The sequence below is a fragment of the Corythoichthys intestinalis genome, chromosome 12, assembly GCF_030265065.1.
Source record: "Corythoichthys intestinalis isolate RoL2023-P3 chromosome 12, ASM3026506v1, whole genome shotgun sequence".
Taxonomy (NCBI): domain Eukaryota; kingdom Metazoa; phylum Chordata; class Actinopteri; order Syngnathiformes; family Syngnathidae; genus Corythoichthys; species Corythoichthys intestinalis.
Window position 1 is genome coordinate 608,130 of NC_080406.1, and position 21,920 is coordinate 630,049.

The window sequence follows — 21,920 nt, forward strand, 5'->3', positions numbered from 1 at the left end:
GCGCGCGCGTACGTACCAAGACTCGGGACCGACATACTAACCCAGCACAGTGAGCATGGCCTCCGCAGACTTATCCATGGCCTCCACCTTGATCATAGAGGTGTCGTCGATAGAGACTTCCTTGAAAGCCAGCATGTGGAATCTGCCGTCCTCAGACATGTGCACCACCTTGCTCGGGTGCAAGCGTACATCGTTTTTGTACCAAACTACCGGTATATTTTCGTGGGATAGTTCCACGCTGAACTCGGCCGTTTCGCGCTCCTTCACCGTCACATCTTTGATGGGTTTGAGGAACTCCAGGCGGATACCTGACAGATAGAGACTGTGTTGACACGCCAGTCGAACAAAGACTTAAGAAGTTTGGAGGAACTGCAACAGAATCAATAAAATCTTGAGATGATGAACTCGATTTGTGAAGATTAAAGAGGGTGGACATAGGTATACAGAAATTTGACTTCACGTCATATCATGAACCACTTTTGGGAAATTTTTGATCAGTTTCCAGAACAACAAGCAAGCTTCAGAGACTTCCCAAAGCTATCAAAGCAAAGTTTGGTACAGTAAAAGACACCACGGTTAGTGGAACCATCTTTGAGTTTTTGTACAAAAAGTTCATACCTATAATAATAAATACACATTTACAATACTTACAAATACATAAATACAAATACATTTTTAAAACCTGATCTTTTTACCTGATTTAGATAAAATCACAAACACATTTCATATGAATTCTGTCGGAGGTCCGCCTGAGTCGATGTCAGGTACCTTCAATGATCAGCTTCCCTGATGTTCTCTTGTCTTCGGCCTCAAAGAGGTACTTTGCTTCGTCTTCGTATCTAGCAGATTTGACGATAAGTGTGTGTTTGTTTCCATCTTGTAGCAGCTGATATTTGTCATCGCTTGACAGCGTCTGTGAGCCTTTGAACCAACGGAAGCTTTTGGGTTCTCTGGACACCTCTAGCTCAAACGTTGCGTCGTCTTTTTCAAAGACGCGCACATCAGCCAACGGTGTAATGAAAGAAACAGGAATCTCTGTCGATCGACACAGCAACAATTAGACAATTAGTGCATTGGTGAAGACGGCGTCGCCAGAGGTGACACGATGCTCACCCTTGACTTTCAGGTTAGCTGAGCACTTTGCGTCGGCAGCGCTGAAGGAAACCTCACCGGTCTGAGGCACCTTACAGTTGTATAGCACCAGCGTGTGCTTAACTCCGTCTTCCACCATCTCTATGTCCTGCAAACGCCGAATCATTCTCAATAACAAGATCGAGGTCGCCAGACCTCCATTTTACAGCATGCGCACACACAAGCACGAGAAGTTTTTGAGGGGTGGGGTTCACGTACGGGAGATGAACTTAGGACTTGACCGTTGAGTTTCCACTGGCTGTGCACGTCGTCTTCGCTCAGCTCCGTCTCAAAACGAGCCGTCTCACCTTCAAACACCTCCACGCCATAGATCGGCCGAAGCACTCGGATGTGGCGGGCTAGCGTTAAAGTAGAGGCCGCAATTTAGCCACAAATTGTATAGAAGAAGGGAAAGATGAAGTTAACAGTGTGGTTGAGGGTAGCATAATGGGGGCGGGTGCTGATGAGCGTCCACAACAAACAATGGACTTGTACCTTCGATGTGAAGGGTCGCAGTAGTCTTGTCCGTTCCGCAATCGCACACATACTGTCCCTTATCTTCGTCAGCAACTTTCCTGATGACCAGCGTCCTGCGCAAGCCCTCCGCCTTCACGGCAACAAGCTTGGAGGGTTTCACTTCTTTTTCGTTGTGGTACCAGACCACCTTAACATCTTTGTTGAGCTCACAATCTAGGACCACCTTGTCCTTCTCTACCGCTGTGTAATCCTGCAGCTTGACCGTGAAGTACGCGTCTCCCTCTGGAAAGTGATAGTCGGGCACGCGTGACCAAGGAACATACAAGACAGAGACCGGATGCAACGACGAAGCAAAACAGCACGGCGCGGCTCTGGACGGGCAAAACAAATGAGTGTTACCTATGACGGTCAAGTTGGCTGCGGTGGAAAGTCCTTTGGCTTCGGCCTTGATCTGACATGTATCGTCCAGAGTCACATCCTTGATCTCCAGCACGTGTTGCTTTCCGTCCACATGCTTGAAAACCGTTCGGCTTGGGTGGGCTTTAACATCATTTCTATACCAGGTAACTGGAATATCTTCGTGTGAGAGCTCCAGTTCAAAGCGAACTGTGCTGCCCTCCTTCACTGTTTGGTCCTTGAGCGGCGAAATCAGTTTCAGCCTGATACCTACGACCGCAGTGTCATGGCACGGCAGTTAGGACAGAGATATGGGGGAAAAAAAGCAGCTCCGCGGGGCCGGCCACCACTTACCCTCTACTGTTAGTCTGGCCTTGGACTCTTTGCCCAAAACCTCAATTCTGTACTCGTCCTCATCGTCAAACTCGCAGCAGTTGATGACTAGCATGTGCTTCTTGCCGTCATCGATGATGTCGTATTTGGCATCCGGAGTAATGATGTCGCTTCCCCTGTACCACATGACCCTGGGGACATCTCTGGTGATGATGCATTCGAATTTGGCCTGTTTCTTTTCGGGCACGCTGATGTCCTTCAGCGGCACCACAAATTCCATCGGGATTTCTGAAGATGTTTAGAAGACGACACACAAATCAACTTCAAGCTGCTCTTGTCACGGAGGAATATGGAAGACAAAAATGTATTTCCAAACCAGACAAAACACAATGTAGACAGAATACAAGACAAATGGGGACCTGAGAGTTTTTGGAGAATTCGCACTTTTCAAATGTGCTATGACACACAAATCAACCTCAAGACACTCTTGTGACCGGGGACTGTAGAAGACAAAACCACCGACACTAAAGAAATGATTGTGTTTTCAGCCCAGACAAAACACAAAGTAGATGGAATACAAGACAAACGGGGACCTGGAAGTCGCTGGAGAGTCGCCACTTTTCAAAAGTGCAATGAAAGACCAATCCTCTTAAAAAACAAAGTCTGCATTTCTCGGATTCGTGACTTTAAACCTTTATCTGTACCATATGAGCTTGGGGACGTGCCTAGTGACGGTACATTTGAATTTGGCCTCTCTCTTTTCAGACACGCTGATGTCCTTCAGGCGTGACAAATTGCATTGGGATTTCTGAAGATGGTTAGAAGGTGACACACATATCAACCTGGTGTCACTCTTGCGACCGAAAAACATAAAAAAAGAAACAAAAAAAAAAAAAAAAACACATACCCTAAAGACATCAATCAGTCTGTTTCCTAACAAGAAAAAACAGCAAGTACACGGAATCCAAGACAAACGGGTTATTTAAGAATACGGCAGTTTTCAAATGTGCTACAAAACTGACGATCCACTCTAAAAACAAAGACCTAAAGTTTGAATAGACTTCCACGCTTGCTCCGGCGTTGGAGGTGGACATTCAGAATACTGTTAGAAGCTGCTTACCTTTCACAGTTAGCATTGCGCTGGTGACGGCGTTCAGTGCCTGGTAGGACACCTCGCCTGCCTGGTCCAGTTGACAGTTTGTCAGCTTTAGCTTGCGCACGCCGCCCTCCATTTGGATGTCGCAGGTCTGAGGGAGGAACATGTTTACAAATGCTAAGAATCTGCAACAGGAATATTAAAGCTCCAGCCCGCCAAAGTAAATCATGTGCGTCGACTTCATGGTTTTTACTGAAATAAACTTCATATAAAAGTCCTGTGGTCCAAAAATCAGAAAAAAATAATGTAAGAAATAATAATAAAAAAATATTGTTCCAGAAAGTGACCTGCAAATAATCCGAAACGTACAGGAAATAACCCCAGAATGCCTAAAATTAACAAGGAAGCGACCCAAATTAACTCATTGCTAATCATTGAGGACTATCTGTGAATGCTCATCTTTCAGTGCCCCTAGACGTCCAGTCCATTTTAACTGGGATGAGTTTAACACCCCTTGTGTACCAGACCTAGAAGAAGAGGAACCAAGTGCATCCTACCGGGGATCTGGTCAGAGGCTCCCCTTTGAGCTTCCATTGCCCCGGAATGTCATCCTCAGATATTTCTGTCTCAAATGCGGCATCTTCTTTCTCAAACACCTCCACACTGGTCAGGGGCTTCAATATCTCCGCCTCACGCTCTGACAGAAGAAGTCCGATCAATCAAAGTACATACAATAGATATCACAAATAAGAAGCAAACCTCCTAGCGTCAGTTTAGCGGAGTAGACCCGTCCCTCCACCTCCACGGAGTACTCCGACACATCGTCGGGCTGGCAGTTCTTGATGGTAAGCGTGATGTTCTTGCCATCCTTGTTGATCTCCACCTTGTCGGAAGGGGTCACCTCCTTGTCTCCCTTTAGCCACTTCCAGTTGGGAGTGTCCTTAAACAACTCGCCCTTAAATGTGGCGGTTGCCTTTGGTTTCACGTGCTGGTCCCTCAGAGGCTTTACAAGCCAATCCTTGATCACCTCTGCGTAACCCAGACCACACGGTCAGAATCTAAAGATCGAGCGCTTCCAGGATGGAGTCCAAATACTCACCGGTTACTTTGACATTTGTCGACGTCTTCAGTTCAGTCTGATTGGCCACTTCGCAGGAGTAGCAACCGCCATCGTCCTCCACGGTGTTCTGGATCGTGACAGCGTGTGCCAGGCCGATGACATTGATCTGGAACTTGTTTTCCTGTTTCTTCAGGACCTCGCCGTTCTTCCTCCAAACCACGTCCCGCTCCTTGTTCAACTCGCAGGACAGGTAGAGCGGTTGACCTTTTACGGCAGACACCTCCGGCTCCAACTCCTTGATCCATTTCACAGGGAGCTCTAGAGATGAGAAAGAAAGATTCAAGTCCAGTCCCGAAGAATCGGAAGGTCTCGCCTTGAGTCGAGGATCTACTCGGAGGAAGAGGAACATTGCGGAGTAACAACGCACCTTCGACAATGAGTTTGGCGGTGCAGTTGATTTCCTTGCCCGCGTTCTTGGCCACGCAGGTGTACTCTCCAGTATCAGACAGCTGCACGTCTTTGACCATCATTTTGCGATCTTTTCCGTCAGAAGTGAACTTGTGCTTGGGACTCTCGCGCAGGTTGCCGCCGTCCTTCATCCACGATGTAATGGCTGTGGACGGTGACACCTGGCACTCAAAGATAGCGTTAGAACCGATGGACTCTGCCTCCTGCAGCACGATGTCCTCCAGTTTTTTGATGAACTTGAGCGGTACGGCTTTCAGCTTGAATCCTCCAAAAGGCTCCTCCGGCGGCGGAGGCGGAGTGCCTCTTCCGGCGGGTCTCAGACCGCGCCCCCTGCCTTCGCCAGGCGACGGCGTCAGCTTGGCTGAAAGACAAAGAAGAGACTTTCAGGAGGGGCGGGGCTTTCCAGATGATTTAGTCAGAGAGGACTTACGTTTCAAGCCTCTTCCTCTTCCTCTACCTGCGTCATCTGCTGGTTGTCCCTCTGTTTAAAAACATAAGGCGTTAGCTTGTCAAAAACCAGGTAGTTTTACATTAGGAGTCTCAAACTGTGATAGATTAATGTGATGTTTCATCTAATTTTGCAGTTAATCTATGAATTCTATCCAACAAAAAAGTGGCTGCAAAATACTGACAGCCAGGCCGCCGTTGGCCCCCTGCTCGCAAGTTTGAGACCCCTGTCTCTCATGCTTCCAGTAGATTATCATGAATTTGTGGACAAATGAGAGTGAATGAGTGTTGTGCTGTGTTACTTCATCCCCCCAAAAATGACATTAAGATGAAACTAGACACAGGAATGACATTAAGACATGAGCAGTGAATGAAAGACCACCAAAAAGAAATATGGCAGGTGAGCACGATGAAGATGGCTATGAGTTGAGATGGTGATGGGCGGCTGTTTCCGAGGACGTCCCGCCCGCTTCCGATGTCTCACCTCTCCTGGCGGCCCCCGGCGCTTCCAAAGCACCCTCCTCCCCTTCACCTTCCCAGTCTTCGTCAGGAACCAGTTCCCAGCCCCAGACCTCTTCCTCCTCGGGTTCCCCCACGTCGTCCAGCCAAAAGTCATCCTCAGACAATTCCTCCTCCTGCTGGGTGGCCACCTTTTTCATCTCCACCGCTCCAGGAGAAATTTCCTTCATTAGGGGAATGCTTTCCGGCACAGCCTTTGCTGCTTCTTGATCTTCCGGAGAAGGCGATTTGGCTACTTTTTTGTCTGGGGAGTCGCTTTTCGGAATCTTTTTCAGTTTCTCGGCACTGGGGAACTTTTCGGCTTCTTTGGGCTTCTCGACTTTGGGTGATGGTGTCTTCTTTAACTGAACTTTCTTGATCAGCCCTTCTGGTGAGGGAGTTTGGGGTACTTTTTTTAGGGTTACCACCTCCGTGGATTCTGGCGAGACTGTTTTAGGAGTCTTTTTTAGTTTCTCAGCGCCGGGGATCTTTTCGGCTTCTTTGGTCTTCTCGACCTTGGGTGACGGTGTCTTTTTTAGCTGGACTTTCTTGATCTGTTCAATAGGCGTCAAAGCCACCTCTTTTTGGTCTTTGGTCTTGGGGGTGACTCCCTTCTTCGGCTGCGGCGGTTTAGGTTCTTCGGGGACTAGACTCTGAATTTTTTTTGCTGGAACTGGCTCAGGCTCCTTTGTCTTCTCTGGCTTTTTGTCCTCTGCTGGAAGGATCTGGGGTTTCTCCGGCTCGGGCTCCTTTATCTTCTCTGGCTCTGGAGTCTCAGACTTCTTTGATGCTGCATCTGGCACTTTCTCTTCTGTTTTTTTCTCTGGAGTAACTCGTTGCTGGCGCGACAATTCCATCGGTTTCTTCTCATCGGCCTCCAACGACACCTTTTCGGGTTCGGCAGCTTCTTTTGAAGGACGAGAGAAAGGTTTAAGCTTTACCTTCTCTGGCTCTGGCTCCGGCTGCATTTTTGGGGTTATCTTTAATTTTACTGGTGCTTTTGCTTCTTCGTCCTCAGTGTTCTCCTTTGGTACTGGTTTTAGCACCTTAGCCGGGGGTTCCTTTACCTCTGCTGGCACTTTCTCAGGTTTCTTTTGAGGTTCCTTAGCCTCCATCTCAGTGGGGATCCTTTCTCCCTTCTGAAAAGCCACAGCGTCCCTGTCTCGCGCCTCGTTTTTAGCGCTCTCTGGCTCCTCTGCAGCTTTCACTGGCTTCTCAAAGGGTTTAAGTGTGACAACTTCTGGTTGTTCTTTTTCAGAGGGCAGTTTTTTCACTTTTTTCAAGGAGGCAGCAGGAGGGACTGGCTCCTCCTTCTTTGGCATCTTGGGTGCTTTCTTCAAGGGAATGGTTTCTTCCGCTTTCTCGTCTTTGGGTGTTCCTTTCTGACTACTCCATTTTGGCTCGATATCTTGTTTTTCAACTGCTTTCGGCTTTGGAATTTCCGCCTTTTTCTCTACATCTGCTTTGTCTTTTAGTGTCTTCTCCTCTACAGATCTCCTGGTGGTAACCACCATCGTAGACGTGCGTTCTTCATCCACCATCTCGATAATGTCAATTTGCGTGGTTCTGGTGGCCTCCTGAAGTTTCTGCTCCTTTTCTGCTTCCTTTGGCGATACTGTTGGAATCTTCTTGAGTTGAACCCTTTCCAACTCTTGCTCCACTTCTTCCTTTACAACCGGGGTGGTTTTCCTCAAACTTGGAAGCTGAAAGGTCCCGGTCTCTTCTGTTGGAACTTTACCTTTTTTGAAGAGAGCTGGTTCTGGGGTAGCACATGTTGAAGTTACCAGAAGTCGATACAGATGGACAACATTTTAGACAGTGGACTCTGGACACCAAGACTAGTTAGAAACAAGTACCCTAAACGTATCACCATAAAAGTCCTGTCGTTTGAGTTGAGCCTACCTTTCTTGACTCCTGCCGGCGCCTCAACCGGTCCCTTGGTTTCATCTAAAGGATGAAAAGATTGTTATCAGTTGACTCATTTTTGGAAAACGTTTGACTGAGGACCTTATATAGGCCTGGAATAGTTATCTGAACTTTTATCATGCAGACGACATCAAGTAGGCAATAAAAGAGAGACCCTTTTTAGCGGTCCCACAAACTACCTGCAACTTTTAGAGGTTTTTCTTCTGCCACAACCATCTTGGTTGGCTCTCCAGCCTTTACGACACGTTTAACTGTTTCAACAGTAGAAGGGGAAAAAAAGTTGTAATAGAAGCAAGCGAGGCGTTTACTACTGAAGAGCTGTTATAAGAGCAATACAAGAGTTTTAGGATACCTGGCTCGCTCATTGCTTTTTGCAACTGCTCACCATCGTCGGGCTTTCGTACTTCAACTGGTGCAGTTGTTCGGTGCTCTTCAAGTAAAAAGTAAGTTAAGTCACACCTGTCATTGTTCATAGGTGCTGAAGAGTGACATTCAAAGAGGCCGCTACCTTCTGGAGGAACAGGTGGCTCGCCTTTGGGTTCCTCTACTAGTGGTAGTGGCTCCTCCGCTAAAGCTTGCAAGCCAAAGAAAAAGACAATCAGAGCCTTTCGTGCGGCCGACGCAAAAAACATACAGACGAACGAAGACTGAAGAGGTTAATGTGCTCGGTTTGGAAGAAGGCGTGATGTGAAATGTGCTTGACCAAAGAGGCCAAAGGAAACGGGTGACACGGCACGTGACCCTCAAGGGACGCAAGAGTGCTGCAGAACGACTTGTGATCAAGTCAAAAAAACAAGTGATTGGTGACAGGCCACGCATTTTCTCGATACCTCTGGAGACATTTTGCGATGAAAGACGGTCTTTGGCTCCTCCCCCTACATCTTCTTTGGGTTCATCTGTTACTGAAGGTTCACAGAGTGAGGCCCTCAAACTAATTTCACTTTCTGACTTTGTTTTGTTGTAAGAATAAAACTTGGATTCTGGCTTTACTCTTGCAGAGCCATCTATGCTGGATTCTTCTGCTTTTATCGTGTCCTCTGTTGACACAAGTTTCTGCTTTCCTAATACATTTTTAGGTTGTACGTCATCTGATCTTACTCCCTGAGCATAAGAGGTTTGGAGTCTTTCCTTATCGTTGGTTTCGATCTTAGCAGAAAATAGTCTGTGAGTGTCACCTGTCACCACTAATACTTCATGCTTCTTCTCCTTCTGTTGCACTTTATCTAACTTTTTTGCCATAACCTCTGGTGTTATCTGAGGACTACCCAACTGTGTTTCTGCTCCTTTTATAACAGTTTCCCCCAGACTTAGGTATGTTAATGGTGTCCCGGAAGTTGTTCTTTCCATCCGCTTCTTTGGTTCTGCTTGAATCCAGCTATCCGGAACATCAGTTTGAGGAAATATTAAGATTGAATCAGTTTTCACAGCCTCTGGAGATATGCATTTCAGCTCCATTTGATCTATTTTTTGGCTCCTGAATTTATAAGATAGGTCTTGCTGGAATGGGAAACCTTGGACAATACTTTGAGTATCTCTGGTGTCCAATTGCTGTGTTGCTGCTTCTCTGATCGAATCTCTCAGATGTTCAGCATCCAACAGTTTCTTGGAAGTCATTCTTTGCTCCAGGGCATCTTGGGCCAGAGATCTCAGTTCTGCCTGTCCCGCTTGATCTGTCTTTTGTCTCATGACTTTGGAAGTTGGTTCTCTGTCGGATGTTAAACTTTGGATGAGACATGAAGGTGTTAGTTCTTCTTTGCTGATAACTTCTGCTTGTGTAAAGTTAGAAGGAATTTGGGTCTGTGGAGCTATGAGGTCTTTGACTGTATTACTTTCCAGGCTGTCTGGAGATGCGTGTATCAGCATCTCGTGTTGCAACTGATCTACATTCTGACCGTTAATATTTTCAGCAACACTTTCATGAGTATCTCTGGTGTCCAATTGCTGTGTTTCTCCTTTTCTAATGGTTTTTGTCTGACTCTCAACATCCAAAGGCTTCTCGGAGACCTCTTGGGCCAGACATCCCAGCTCCTCCTGTTCCGCTTCAACTGTCTTTTGTCTCCTGACTTTGGAAGATGAGTATCCGTGGTGTGCTAAATTTTGTGTCACCACTCCACATTCCAGTGGATCTAACTTTTGAACCTCACCCTTGGAAGTGAAGTCTTGCTGGGATGGGAAAACTCTGACATGACTTTCTTGAGTATCTCTGGTGTCCAATTGCTGAATTTCTCCTTCTCTGAGTGTTCCTCTCTGACGTTCAACATCCGAAGGTGTCTTGGAAGATATTCTTCCATTCGGTTGCTTGAGAATATCTTGGGCCAGAAAACTCAGCTGCTCCGTTTCGGCTTCAGTGGTCTTTTGTCTCATGACTTTGGAAGTTGAGTCTATGTGGGATGTTAAACCTGGGATGTCACTTGCAGGTGTTAGTTGTTCTTTGTTAATCACTTCTGATTGTGTAAGTTTATGAGAAATTTGAGGTTGCGGAACTCTCAGGTCTTTGACTGTATCGGTTTCCAAAGTATCTGGTGATACATGTGTCACTACTCCACATTCCAATGGATCTAACTTTTGGTCCTCAACTCTGGAAGTGAAGTCTTGCTGGGATTGGAAAACCCTGACAAGACTTTCTTGAGTATATCTGGTGTCCAATTGATGTGTTTCTCCTTCTTTAATCGTTTTTCTTTGACTCTCAACATCCAAAGGTTTCTCGGAAGATGTTTTAATCGGTTGCTTGAAAACCTCTTGGGCCAGACATCCCAGGTCCTCCTGTTCCACTTGACCTCTCTTTTGTCTCCTGACTTTGGAAGTTGAGTCTCCGTGGCATGTTAAACTTTGGACAATACTTGGAGGTGTTAGCTGTTCTTCGCTGATAACGTCTGCTTGTGTGAGGTTATGAGGAATTTGAGGCTGAGGAACCATGAGGTCTTTGACTGTATCAGTTTCCAGAGTATCTGGAATTACACCTGTTAGCACTCCAAGTTCTAACTGATCTAACTTTTCATCCTCAACTTTGGAAGTGAAGTCTTGCTGGAATGGGAAAACCTTGAAATGACTTTCTTGAGTATCTCTGGTGTCCAATTGCTGTATTTCTCCTTCTCTGATTTTTTCTCTCTGACGTTGAACATCCAAAGGTGCCTTGGGAAAAATTCTTTCAATTGGTTGCTTGAGGATATCTTGGGCCAGAAAATTCAGCTCCTCCTTTTCCGCTTCAGCTGTCTTTTGTCTCCTGACTTTGGAAGTTGAGTCTCTGTGGGATGTTAAACTTTGGACAATACTTGCAGGTGTTAGGTTTTCTATGCTGATAACTTCTGCTTGTGTGAGGTTATGAGGAATTTGAGGCTGAAGAACTGTTACGTCTTTGACTCGATAAGTTTCCAGAGTATCTTGAGATACATGTGTCAGCACTCCACATTCCAATGGATCTAACATTTGATCCTCAACCTTGGAAGTGAAGTCTTGTTGGGATTGGAAAACTCTGACACGACTTTCTTGAGTATATCTGGTGTCCAGTTGCTGTATTTCCCCATCTCTGATCGTTTCTCTCTGATGTTTAACATCCAAAGGTGTCTTGGAAGATATTCTTTCATTTGGTTGCTTGAGGATATCTTGGGCCAAAAAACTCAGCTCCTTCTTTTCTGCTTCAGTGGACTTTTGTCTCATGACTTTGGAAGTTGAGTCTATGTGGGATGTTAAACCTCGGATGACACTTGCAGGTGTTAGTTGTTCTTCGTTAAACACTTTTGATTGCGTAAGGTTATGAGAAATTTGAGGCTGCGGAACTCTGAGGTCTTTGACTGTATCGGTTTCCAAAGTATCTGGTGATACATGTGTCACTACTCCACATTCCAATGGATCTAACTTTTGGTCCTCAACTCTGGAAGTGAAGTCTTGCTGAGATGAGAAAACTTGGACAAGACTTTCCTGAGTATCTCTGGTGTCGAATTTCTGTGTTTCTCCTTCGCTGATTGTTTCTCTCTGACATTGGACATCCAAAGGTGTCTTGAAAAATATTCTTTCAATCGGTTGCTTGAGGATATCTTTGGCCAGAAAACTCAGCTCCTCCTTTTCCGATTCAGCTGTCTTTTGTCTCCTGACTTTGGAAGAGGAGTCTCCGTGGCATGTTAAACTTTGGACAGTACTTGCAGGTGTTAGCTGTTCTTTGTTGCTAACTTCTGCTTGTGTGAGTTGCTGAGGCACCATGAGGTCCTTGACTGTATCACTTTCCCGGGTGTCTGGAATTACACCTATTAGCACTCGAAGTTCCAACTGATCTAACTTTTGATCCTTGACTTTGGAAGTAAAGTCTTGCTGGGATGGGAAACTTTGGACAAGACTCTCTCGACTATCTCTGGTGTCAAATTTCTGTGTTTCTCCTTCCTTGATTGATTCTTTCTGACGTTCAGCATCCAAAGGTTTCTCAAAAGATACTTTTTCAATCAGTAGCTCTTGGGTCAGACATCTCAGCTCCTCCTGTTCTGCTTGAGCTATGTCTTCTCTCCTGGCTGTGGAAGTCGGGTCTCCATGGGATGTTAAACTCTGGAGAAGACTTGAAGGTGTTAATTCTTTACTGATATCTTCTGCCTCACCTAGAATGTGAACCAATGGTGTCCTTGAAGACCTTCTTTCCACCAGGTGTTTCTGTTCTGCTTGAGTCAAGCCATGAGGAATTTCAGGCTGAGGAACTTTGAAATCTTTGACTGTATCACTTTCCAGGTAGTCCTCAGATGGGCGTGTCAGCACCTCTCGCTCCAACTGATCTACTTTTTGATCCATGAATTTGGATGTCAAACCTTGGACAAGAGTGTTAGGTCTTTCCAGTTCATGTCTGTTCACTTCTCGCTTACTTTGAATGTCCATCACTGGTTTCCTGGAACACTTTCTTTCCATCTGTGGTTTCAGTTCTGCTTGAGATAATATATAAGGAACATCTTGGGCTGCATCACTTTTCACGGCTCCCACGGAAATACATTTCAGCTCCTCCGTTTGAAATTGAACTAATGTTTGTGTCTGAGTTTTGGAAGTTGGGTCTTTTAGTACTGCATAACTTTGGACGAGACCCATTGATGGGCTATGACTTTGTTGACCTTCTAACTTTATTCCTCCTTCTCCAATCAAATCGGTCTTGGAAGACTCTCCTTTCCGTCTATAGTTTTCTATTTGTTGCTTCAGTTCTACTTGTGTTAAGCTCTGAGATAGGTCATTGACCTGGTCTTTGTTTGCATCCATCTTAAGGGTGTCTGTCGATGCAAGTTTCACCTTCTTATGGCCTGCTGAATAATTTGCAACAGATCTGTCTGTCTCCTGTAACATTTGAGATTTTAGCCTCGCAACACTTGCTACTTCCGTGGAAGTACTAGACTTTCTATCTTCAAAAACAGTCTCGGTCTTCAATGTTTTGTCAGAAACTTGTTTAAGTTCTCGGGGCTCGATGACTCTTGCGGTACATTCTGTATCTACCACAGCTCTCGTAACCACTGATGAATGTTCTCTGTCATAACCTCCTGGTTTCTTTTCCAAAATGTCATCATCTTGACCGTGAACCATGGAGATATCTGCCGGCATTTCTGCCCCAGAATTGTGTTTGACTTTGCTTAAACTTTGTCTTTTTACTTCCAGTCTGAATTCGTCCGTCATCTGGGAAGTTTCAGCAGCTTCTCCTCTCATGGTGACCCTTACTGATTTGGGAGCATGTTCCTCTTCAACCGTCTCAGCCTCCATCAGCTTGGTTTTCAGAGGCAGTATGGAATGGACTTCAGGTGTTGTGATGAGTACAGAACTGAGTACAGAACTTTTTGTTATTCTGTCCTGAAGATCAGGAATCTCAACTAACTCCTGTGTATTGGGACGAGATGATTCGTTTTCACCTCCAATGTCATTTTCAACTGTTAAGGTCTTGGCGGAGGCATGCTCTTTTCTAGTCAACACCTGCTCATTTGCAATTTCAAAAACTTCTGGCTCATGAACGAGTTCTTGTTTTGACTGAAGTTCCTGACTTGCCTTAGGGCTCATAAATTTTTGAAAAGTGTCCAATTCAACATCTGCAGCCTCAACAACACCTGATAGGGGAGTCACCACATTTGCTCTTCTTTTCACTTGTTCTGGTTTCACATCCAGAGGACTTATGGTTTCTTCTTTTACCATGTGGGACTGGACTCCCCTAACTTTGACTATCCTCAGGCCGGTCTTGGATTTGATATTTTGGTGCATTTCAGCATGCGTTACACCCGTTTGCCCGCGGGTATGAACATCTTCCTTGGGTATAATTGGAAGGGTTTTGTTTGGTCTTTCTTCAGGTGGAAAATAGCTCTTAATGGCTTGTTTTTCCTGTCCTTCAAGTAAGTCTACCTGTGTGCTCTCGTTCAGCAGAGGACCCATCTCAAGTCCAACATATTCGTCTGGAATTGTAGCAATAATAGGCCCAGCGTCTGCGCATTGTTCTGGAGGTGATTTTATGATGGTGGCATTAACCCCCTCTTCCCGTTTTTCCATCTGAGAGTGAGCAAGTTTTGGTTCTTGCATCTTCTCAATATCAGAAGTCTGTTCTTTACTTGGAAACGGAAATGGTGGTGCTTTGTCAGGGGTGACATCCCTTCCAGTTGACTCTTTGCGTTCCATTTTTGAGGCACTCAAGTTTGTTTGGAAGAGACAAATGTCCTTATCTGCAGGTTTGAAAGTCCCTTCTGACAAGGGACCAAATGTTTCTGTTGACCAACTCGAATCTAGGTCAATCACAGTGGCTTTCCTTAGGTATTCTGTGCAACAAGGCTGTTTCTTTTCAACTGTGTTGGCTGGCAGAACTGAACGAAGCTTGTCTTGCGCTGAACCGTCAGGCATATTGAGTTCAGGGTGAAGGACTTCCATCTCTGCCTTTGTAACAGTCACCTTTTTAAAAGACGGTTGATACATTGCTTTTACGGCCGGTTCTTCCGTGCCCCGGGTTAATTTTGTCCGTCTTTCAAGGTCTTCACTTGAGGCGTCAACATCTAGAACTTGATAAGAGTGACTTGAGCTAACCTTTGGTTGCATATCGTCATGTTTAGCTTTGTTTAACATTTGAATTTTGTCATTTTGTGACATCTCCGAGGGAGCTTGGGTTTGCCGTTTTTCCTTCATAGAAGCTCTGAATTTTAAGGGGACATACTCTGACACCTTCATGTTAAGGGGTACTGCATTTTCCCTATTCATTTCTTCTGAGGTCTCACTGTGCTCTCCTGCTCGTTCTTCTTGTTTCAGAACCTTTTCCGATTCAAGGTCGGTAATGTTTAAAGTTTCCTCTGCCCTAGCTACTGATAAAACTCTTCCTTTGTCATCAAGGACTTCTCTACCCTTCGTTTCAAACGGCCCCTGTGAAAGAGAACTGCTTTGTTTCTTAGCCTCAACATATCCCTGCAGGTCATTTAATGTCAATATTTCATCTGATGACTGCCTAATGCCAGGTTTGGCCGGTTTGTCTCGTATCATTGCCTCAACGCTTCCCTGTTGTGTGCTCGGCTGAAATGTAACTCCTGAACCCTGACTGATTTCTGAAGTTTCCTGGACACCAAGACTCTCTGAACCTTCAGTAACGGATTTCCAGAGCCCAGGTTTAGAGAATGCTTCGCACTCTGCACCCTTGTCTATGCTCTGTTCTTCTTGGACGGCCAAGGCTTCTTCAGACAGGAAGTGGCTCCAGGCTTCCCCGGATGCTTAAAGGGAGGCGTAGGATTGTGGGAATAGTGACGCGAAAGCACCATTAGGCGGCACCAAGAGATTAGGACAAGACAACATATATCTTAGTTAGTGCACGGAAACGATAACCGACAATCGTTCAGCCCGAAGGCGGATGGGCTGCCGCTCTACCTCTCTCGGCTTCTTTTGCCGGCGTCTCCGCAATGGCAGCCTCAGCTTCTTCAAAAAAGACAAAGATTATACGCAAGATGTTAATATTCAAAGAAAGACATTAGTGTGGGAAATCCCAAAAAAAAAAAAAAAAAAAAAAAAAAGAGTAATTGATGTTGGAAGTTATGACCCACAGGTGTACCTTTCTTGCTCGCTTTGTTGTCTTTCTCTGTTCTTTTTCGTAAAGTCCGAACTCCAAGACTTGAGTCTTCTTCCGGCGTTTTATCCCGGGAAACTTTCCGTAGGATTTTCTGAGATGGGACTTCTGACACCTCTGGTTCTGCTTGACTTTTTTCTGGGATCAGTTTTTTCTTTCTTTGCTGTTTTTCAGCCACCTGGTGACTCGGTGCTGGACGTTCCTCTTCAGCCGCAGCTTTGAGGGGTTCGACCACTTTGTCTGGAGTCATCTCGACTGTTTCGACTTCTACTTCCTGGTTCGCCACCAATATTTGACTGCTAGTCTCCTGGGTTTCTTTCTGGATTATAGCCTTGCGTTGTTTAAAGATCGCCTTGTCTCGAACTTCTACCTTAAGCTCTTCCAGTTCTTTGGTCAAGACTGCAGTCTCAGATTTGTCGGCCTCTACCACCTTGTCTCCAGTTATCTCAACCGCGTGGACTTCTACTTCCTGGTTCACAAACAAGATTTGACTGCTAGTATCCTGTGTTTCTTTCTGGATCATAGCCTTGCGTTCTTTCTTCACGATCTTCTTCTTGTCTGGAATTTCTTCTTTAAGATCTTCTGGTTCCTTAGTTACGACGGCATTCTCTGATTTGTCAGCTTCTACCACCTTGTCTCGAGCCATTTCAACCGCTTGGATTTCTACTTCCTGGTGCACCACCAAGATTTGACTGCTAGTCTCCTCGGTTTCTTTCGGTATTGTAGCCTTGCTTCCTTTTTTAACTATCTTCTTGTATCGAACTTTTTGCTTAAGCTGTTCTGGTTCCTCGGTTACGATGGCATTCTCTGATTTGTCAGCCTCTACCACCTTGTCTCGAGCCATTTCAACCGCTTGGATTTCTACTTCCTGGTTCACCACCAAGACTTGACTGCTAGTTTCTTCGGTTTCTTTCGGTATTGTAGCTTTGCTTCCTTTTTTAACTATCTTCTTGTATCGAACTTTTTGCTTAAGCGCTTCTGGTTCCTCGGTTACAATGGCATTCTCTGATTCGTCAGCCTCTACCACCTTGTCTCGAGCCATTTCAACCGCTTGGATTTCTACTTCCTGGTTCACCACCAAGACCTGACTGCTAGTCTCCTTGGTTTCTTTCTGTATCGCAGCCTTGCTTTCTTTTTGAACTAACTTCTTGTCTCGAACTTTTTGCTTAAGCTCTTCTGGTTTTTCGGTTACGACAACAGAGTCGGATACCTCAGACTCTTTCACCCGTGTCTCAATCAAAGAGACCTTGACGTGTCCCGCCTGGTACGAGGCCTCCTCGTACGAAACACAGGCTTGATCTTTTGGCTCGACCTCATAAGACTTAGCTTCCTCAATTAGAGGCAGCGTTTCCATCACGTGAAGCAGTTCGTGCTCCGGCCTGACTGACTTCGCTGAAGCGCCAAGAGTGGGCGTCATAATGCGGCGCCAAGAGGTGATGACATAACAAAGACAAACAATCGTGAGACACAACAACAACAGCGTCAGATGCTGAGATCATTTGAAGCGATTCCTCTGCTGATACCTTTTTCTGGTGGAGTAAATCTCGTCTTTGGTTCCATTTTCAGAGGTGAAATCTTCTGAGTCTCTAAACCTTCAAGTCCATCGTCCAAGATGTGAGCGGGGAGGAAAAATGGGACGAGACGGTTAATTAGACAAACAAGCGAGCACAAACAAGAGGTAAGTCTAAAAGAGTGCTCCATGTGCACGGAGAACCTAAAGCGCAACATTTTCTACTTGACAGCAGCTCAGCAAAACATGCATGCATGAGAAGAATGTATCTTTTTTTTTTTTTTTTTTTAAGAAGACGAAGTCAAATGTTTTGCTTCCCTGTACCTTTGGTAGAATCTTCTGCTAGTCCCTTGAGAATTCCAACTACCCCAGAGAACAGATCTTTTGGCTCTTCTGGAACCTTCTCAGGTGTCAAGAGGGAAACCTTAGAGGCTTCAGACACTTTCTGGTTAGCCTGGATAGGCATTTTTTCAATGACTCTGTCCTCATGTGGCTTTGCTGGAGGTTTGTCAGAATCATATTCAACCACGACTTGTTCCACCCTTTTCTGGGGAGCTAGAACTTTCTCTGACATCAGAGGAAGCACCTCCGGTACTTTCTCATAGTTTTTATCACGAAGATTTGTTGGTACTTCCTGAGCTTTATGAGGAGGTTTCTCTGGTACTTTATCAGGTTTAACTGGAACCTTCTGAGGTTCATCAGAAGGTTTCTCTGGTAATTTTTCAGGTTTTACACCAAGCTCCTCTGGCACTCCATCAGGTTTATCAGGAAGTTTCTCTGGTATTTTTTCATGTGGACGTTTTGTTACTTTAGTAGGAAGCTTTTCTGGTACTTGATCAGGTTTAACAGGAACTTTAGGAAGTTTCTCTGGTACCTTTTCACGTTTTACACCAAACTCCACTGGTGTTTTATCAGGTTTATCTGTAAATTTCTCAGGTATTTTTTCATGTGGATGTTTTGTTGTTTTATTAGGAACCTTCTCTGGTATTTTATCTGGAAGCATCCCCGGCACTTCCGCCTGCGTGTGATCAGAAAGCTTCTCTGGTACTTCCTCATGCGGTTTATTGTAAAGCTTTACCTGTACTTTTTTAGGATGTTTTGCCAGTACTTTTTCAGACGTTTTATCTGGAAGTGTTTCAGGCACTTTGTCGTGTGGTTTATAAGGAAGCTCCTCTGGTACTGTGTCAGGTAGCTTCTCCAGTACTTTATCAGGAGGTTTCTCTGATACTGTCTCATGTAATTTATCATGAGGCTTCTCTGATACTTTATCGGGAAACATTTCTGGCACCTTGGCTTGCGCGTGCTCAGGAAGCTTCTGCCGCAATTTATCATCAAGCTTCTCTTTTATGTTTACAGGTTTCTCTGGTACTTCGTCATATGTTTTATCTGAAAACCTTTCTCTTAAATCCTCATGTGGTTTGTCAGGAAGTGTTTCTGGTACTTTCTCAAGTAGTTTATCATGAATCGGCTTTGCTACTGTATAGGGCTTATCGGTAAGCTTCTCCGATACTTTATCGGGGAGCATCTCTGCTACTTCGTCTCGTGATGCATAGTGATGCTCTTCCAAAAGTGTATCAGGTAGCTTCTCTAGCACATCCTCATGTGGTTTATCATGTAATTTCTCTGGTACTGTCTTTGGTTTATCATGTAGCTTCTCTGGTGCCTTAATCTGTTTTTTCGGTATTTGCTCAGGAATCTTCTTGGGGACTTTCACATGGGGTTTGTTAGGGTTCTTGTCTGTTACTTTCTCAGGTAAATCTGATATTTTCGCATGTATTTCATCTGGATGCACATTTTTAACCTGCTCAGGTATATCAAGAGGGTTCTCTCTTATTGTATCAGGAAGCATCTCTGCTACCTTCTTAGGTTTCTCAGATGGCTGATCGTGTACTTTATCAGGTATGTCAAGTATTTTTTCTTGTGTTTTATTAGGATGCTTTTCTGCTACAGTCCCGGGCTTATCAATACACTTCTCTTGCACCTTCAGTGGTATTTTAGCATGTATACCAAGAAGCTTCTCTGGAACCTTCTCATGGGGTTTGTCAGGGTGCTTCTCTGGTATTTTCTCAGATGTTTTATCTGGCAGCCTCTCTGATACGCTTTCACATTGTTTATCGTAGAGTTTCTGAGGTACTTTATCAGGTAGCGCCTCAGCTACTTTTTTAGGTTGTTCATGAGGTTGCTCGTGTACTTTCTCAAGTATATTTTCATGTGTGTTATTAGAATGCTTATCTGCTACGGTCTCAGGGTCAACACGATGCTTCTCTGACAATTTATCAGGTTTGTCATGAAGCCTCTCTCGTACCTTCTCAGGTACTTTATCGTCTATAGATTGTAGCTTCCCAGACACTTTCTCCTGAGGTTTGTCTCGGTGCCTCTCTAGTACTTTTTCAGGTGTCTCTGGTACTTTCTCAAATGGTTTACCTGGAAGCCTCTTTGCTACTTCATTCGGTGGTTTATCACAGGGCATCTCCGGTACTAAATCCGGTTGATCAGGAATTGTCTGTACTACTTTCTTAGGTTTATCGTGAGGCTGCTCGTGCACTTCATCAGATATCTCAAATAATTTTTTAGAATGCGTCCCTGCTACTGTCTCAGATTTATCATTAAGCTTCTCTGATACTTTCTCGGGTCTGTCATCAAGTCTCTCTGGTACCTTCTCTGGAACTTTCTTGTGGGGTTTGTGAAGGCGCTTCTCTAGTATTTTCACAGCTGCCTCTTGTACTTTATCTTGTGGCTTCTGTGGTGCTATATCTGGTTTATCAGGGAGCGTCTCTGGTACTTTCTTAGGTTTCTCGGGTATGTTATCAGGTTTCTGAAGTACTTTCCCTTGTGTTATTTTAGGATGCTTCTCATCCACTTTCTCAAGTGGTTTATCATGAAGCTTCTTAGGAATTCTATCAATTTTATCAGGAAGCGTCTCTGATATTGTCTCAGGTTTATTGTGAAGCCTCTCTAGTACCTTCTCTGGTACTTTATCATGTAAGCTAGGAAGATTCTCTGGCACTTTCATGTGGTTTTTTTCAAAAAACTCCTTTGATACTTTCTCAGATATCTCTGGTACTTGCTTCTGTGGTAGTGCATCAGGTTCATCAGAAAGCGTTTCTGCTACATTCTTAGGTTTATCATGAGGCTTCTCAGGTTTCTGAAGTACTTTCTCACTTGTTTTCTGAGGATGCTTCTCATGTACTTTCTTGAGTGGTGTATCATGAACCTTCTTTTGTAATGTATCGAATTGATCAGGAAGCTTCTCTGGTATTTTATCATGAAGCTTCCCATGGACTTTATCAGGTAGATCAATAATTATTTCCTGCATTGATTTAGGAAGGTTCTCTGGTACTGTTGCAGCTTTATCAGCATGTTTTGCTGGTATTTTTTCAGGTTTGTCATGAAGCCTTTCTGGTACTAAGTTAAGTACCTTCTCTGGTAGTGGTTCAGGTTTATCAGGAAGCACCTCTGGTACTTTTTTTGGTTTACCATGAGGCTTCTGGTAGACTTTGTCAGTTGATTTTTCATGCGTTGTTTTAGGAAGCTCCTCTGGTATGGTCTCAGGTGCACCTTTATGCTTTTCTGGTATTTTTTCAGGTTTGTCATGAAGCTTTTCTGGTACCTTCTCTGGTTTTTTATCAGGTATACCAGGACGCTTCTCTGGTACTTTATCTGGTTTATTGGGACGCATCTCTGATATTTTGTCATGCATACCAGTAAGCTTCTCTGGTACTTCTTCTTGTTTATCGGGAAGCTTCTCTGGTACTTTAACATGTATAGAAGCAAGACTCTCTGGTACTTGACCAGGCTTAGCAGGAGACTTCTCTGCCATCTTTTCTGGTACTTTCTCAGGTTTTTCTCGCATTTTCTCCTGAGTTGTATCATGGAGCGTGTCACACGAGACTGTAACCTCAGGGGTCGTCTTTAGAGCTCGTTTTGGCTTTTGCCGGTCTTGGATGGCAAGATCATCTTTCAGAGCTTAAAGAGGGTTAAAGAAACAACATGCAGACCACATAAAGAGCAGAACAATGTGCTAGTGCACACAAAGGAGGCTGTTTAGCACAAATGGGCAGCACCGGGGGGCCGGCAGGTGAGGACAAACATCAAGGTACCTTTTTGTGGTTCTGCTGGCTCTTTTTTGGGAGGAAGCAGAACAGGTTCAACTTTCTTGGTTGGTTTTGGTTCTTCTATCTTCTTTGCCTCAGGAACTTAAAAGAATATCAAAGTAATTAGCCTAAAAATACCAGCACTGTACAATTTGTTAAGCATCTCAAAGAACCAAGAACTAGTTGGGAAGAACTGCATGAAGAACCACCATAACAGAGAAACAATCACAAATGAAGAACTACCTACGCATATGAAGAACTGTGCATGAAGAACAACGTATGATGAACAACTCATGAAGAAGCACGTGAAGAGCTACGCGCGACGAATGACATGAAGAAAAATAAATGGCATACGAAGAAGCACACGTGAAGAGCAAGAGAACATGACAAACCACAGATGGATAGCCACACATGACGTGCCTCAGTTGATGATCACACGTGAAAAAACAGAC

General features: G+C 44.7%; 1 protein-coding gene across 18 annotated transcripts in view; it reads right to left on the bottom strand.

Moving 5' to 3' along the window:
• ttn.2 (titin, tandem duplicate 2) overlaps positions 1-21,920 on the bottom strand; it is a 205,810-nt gene that overhangs the window by 99,603 nt on the left and 84,287 nt on the right. For 6 of the 18 annotated variants that reach the window (XM_057851521.1, XM_057851523.1, XM_057851526.1 and 3 more), the window contains 23 exons: positions 21,475-21,570; positions 17,699-21,340; positions 17,388-17,456; positions 15,850-17,256; positions 15,669-15,716; positions 8,341-8,406; positions 8,185-8,262; positions 8,012-8,083; positions 7,809-7,853; positions 5,893-7,665; positions 5,392-5,442; positions 4,921-5,322; positions 4,533-4,811; positions 4,193-4,462; positions 3,991-4,130; positions 3,458-3,584; positions 2,359-2,625; positions 2,008-2,274; positions 1,627-1,890; positions 1,351-1,490; positions 1,114-1,240; positions 769-1,035; positions 42-308 (listed from right to left, as the gene is read on the bottom strand). In XM_057851521.1, the coding sequence (XP_057707504.1) occupies positions 42-308; positions 769-1,035; positions 1,114-1,240; positions 1,351-1,490; positions 1,627-1,890; positions 2,008-2,274; positions 2,359-2,625; positions 3,458-3,584; positions 3,991-4,130; positions 4,193-4,462; positions 4,533-4,811; positions 4,921-5,322; positions 5,392-5,442; positions 5,893-7,665; positions 7,809-7,853; positions 8,012-8,083; positions 8,185-8,262; positions 8,341-8,406; positions 15,669-15,716; positions 15,850-17,256; positions 17,388-17,456; positions 17,699-21,340; positions 21,475-21,570 (10,164 nt within the window). The remainder of the gene's footprint in view (positions 1-41; positions 309-768; positions 1,036-1,113; positions 1,241-1,350; positions 1,491-1,626; positions 1,891-2,007; positions 2,275-2,358; positions 2,626-3,457; positions 3,585-3,990; positions 4,131-4,192; positions 4,463-4,532; positions 4,812-4,920; positions 5,323-5,391; positions 5,443-5,892; positions 7,666-7,808; positions 7,854-8,011; positions 8,084-8,184; positions 8,263-8,340; positions 8,407-15,668; positions 15,717-15,849; positions 17,257-17,387; positions 17,457-17,698; positions 21,341-21,474; positions 21,571-21,920) is intronic. The other 12 variants (XM_057851537.1, XM_057851527.1, XM_057851529.1 and 9 more) reach the window with 11 other exon arrangements.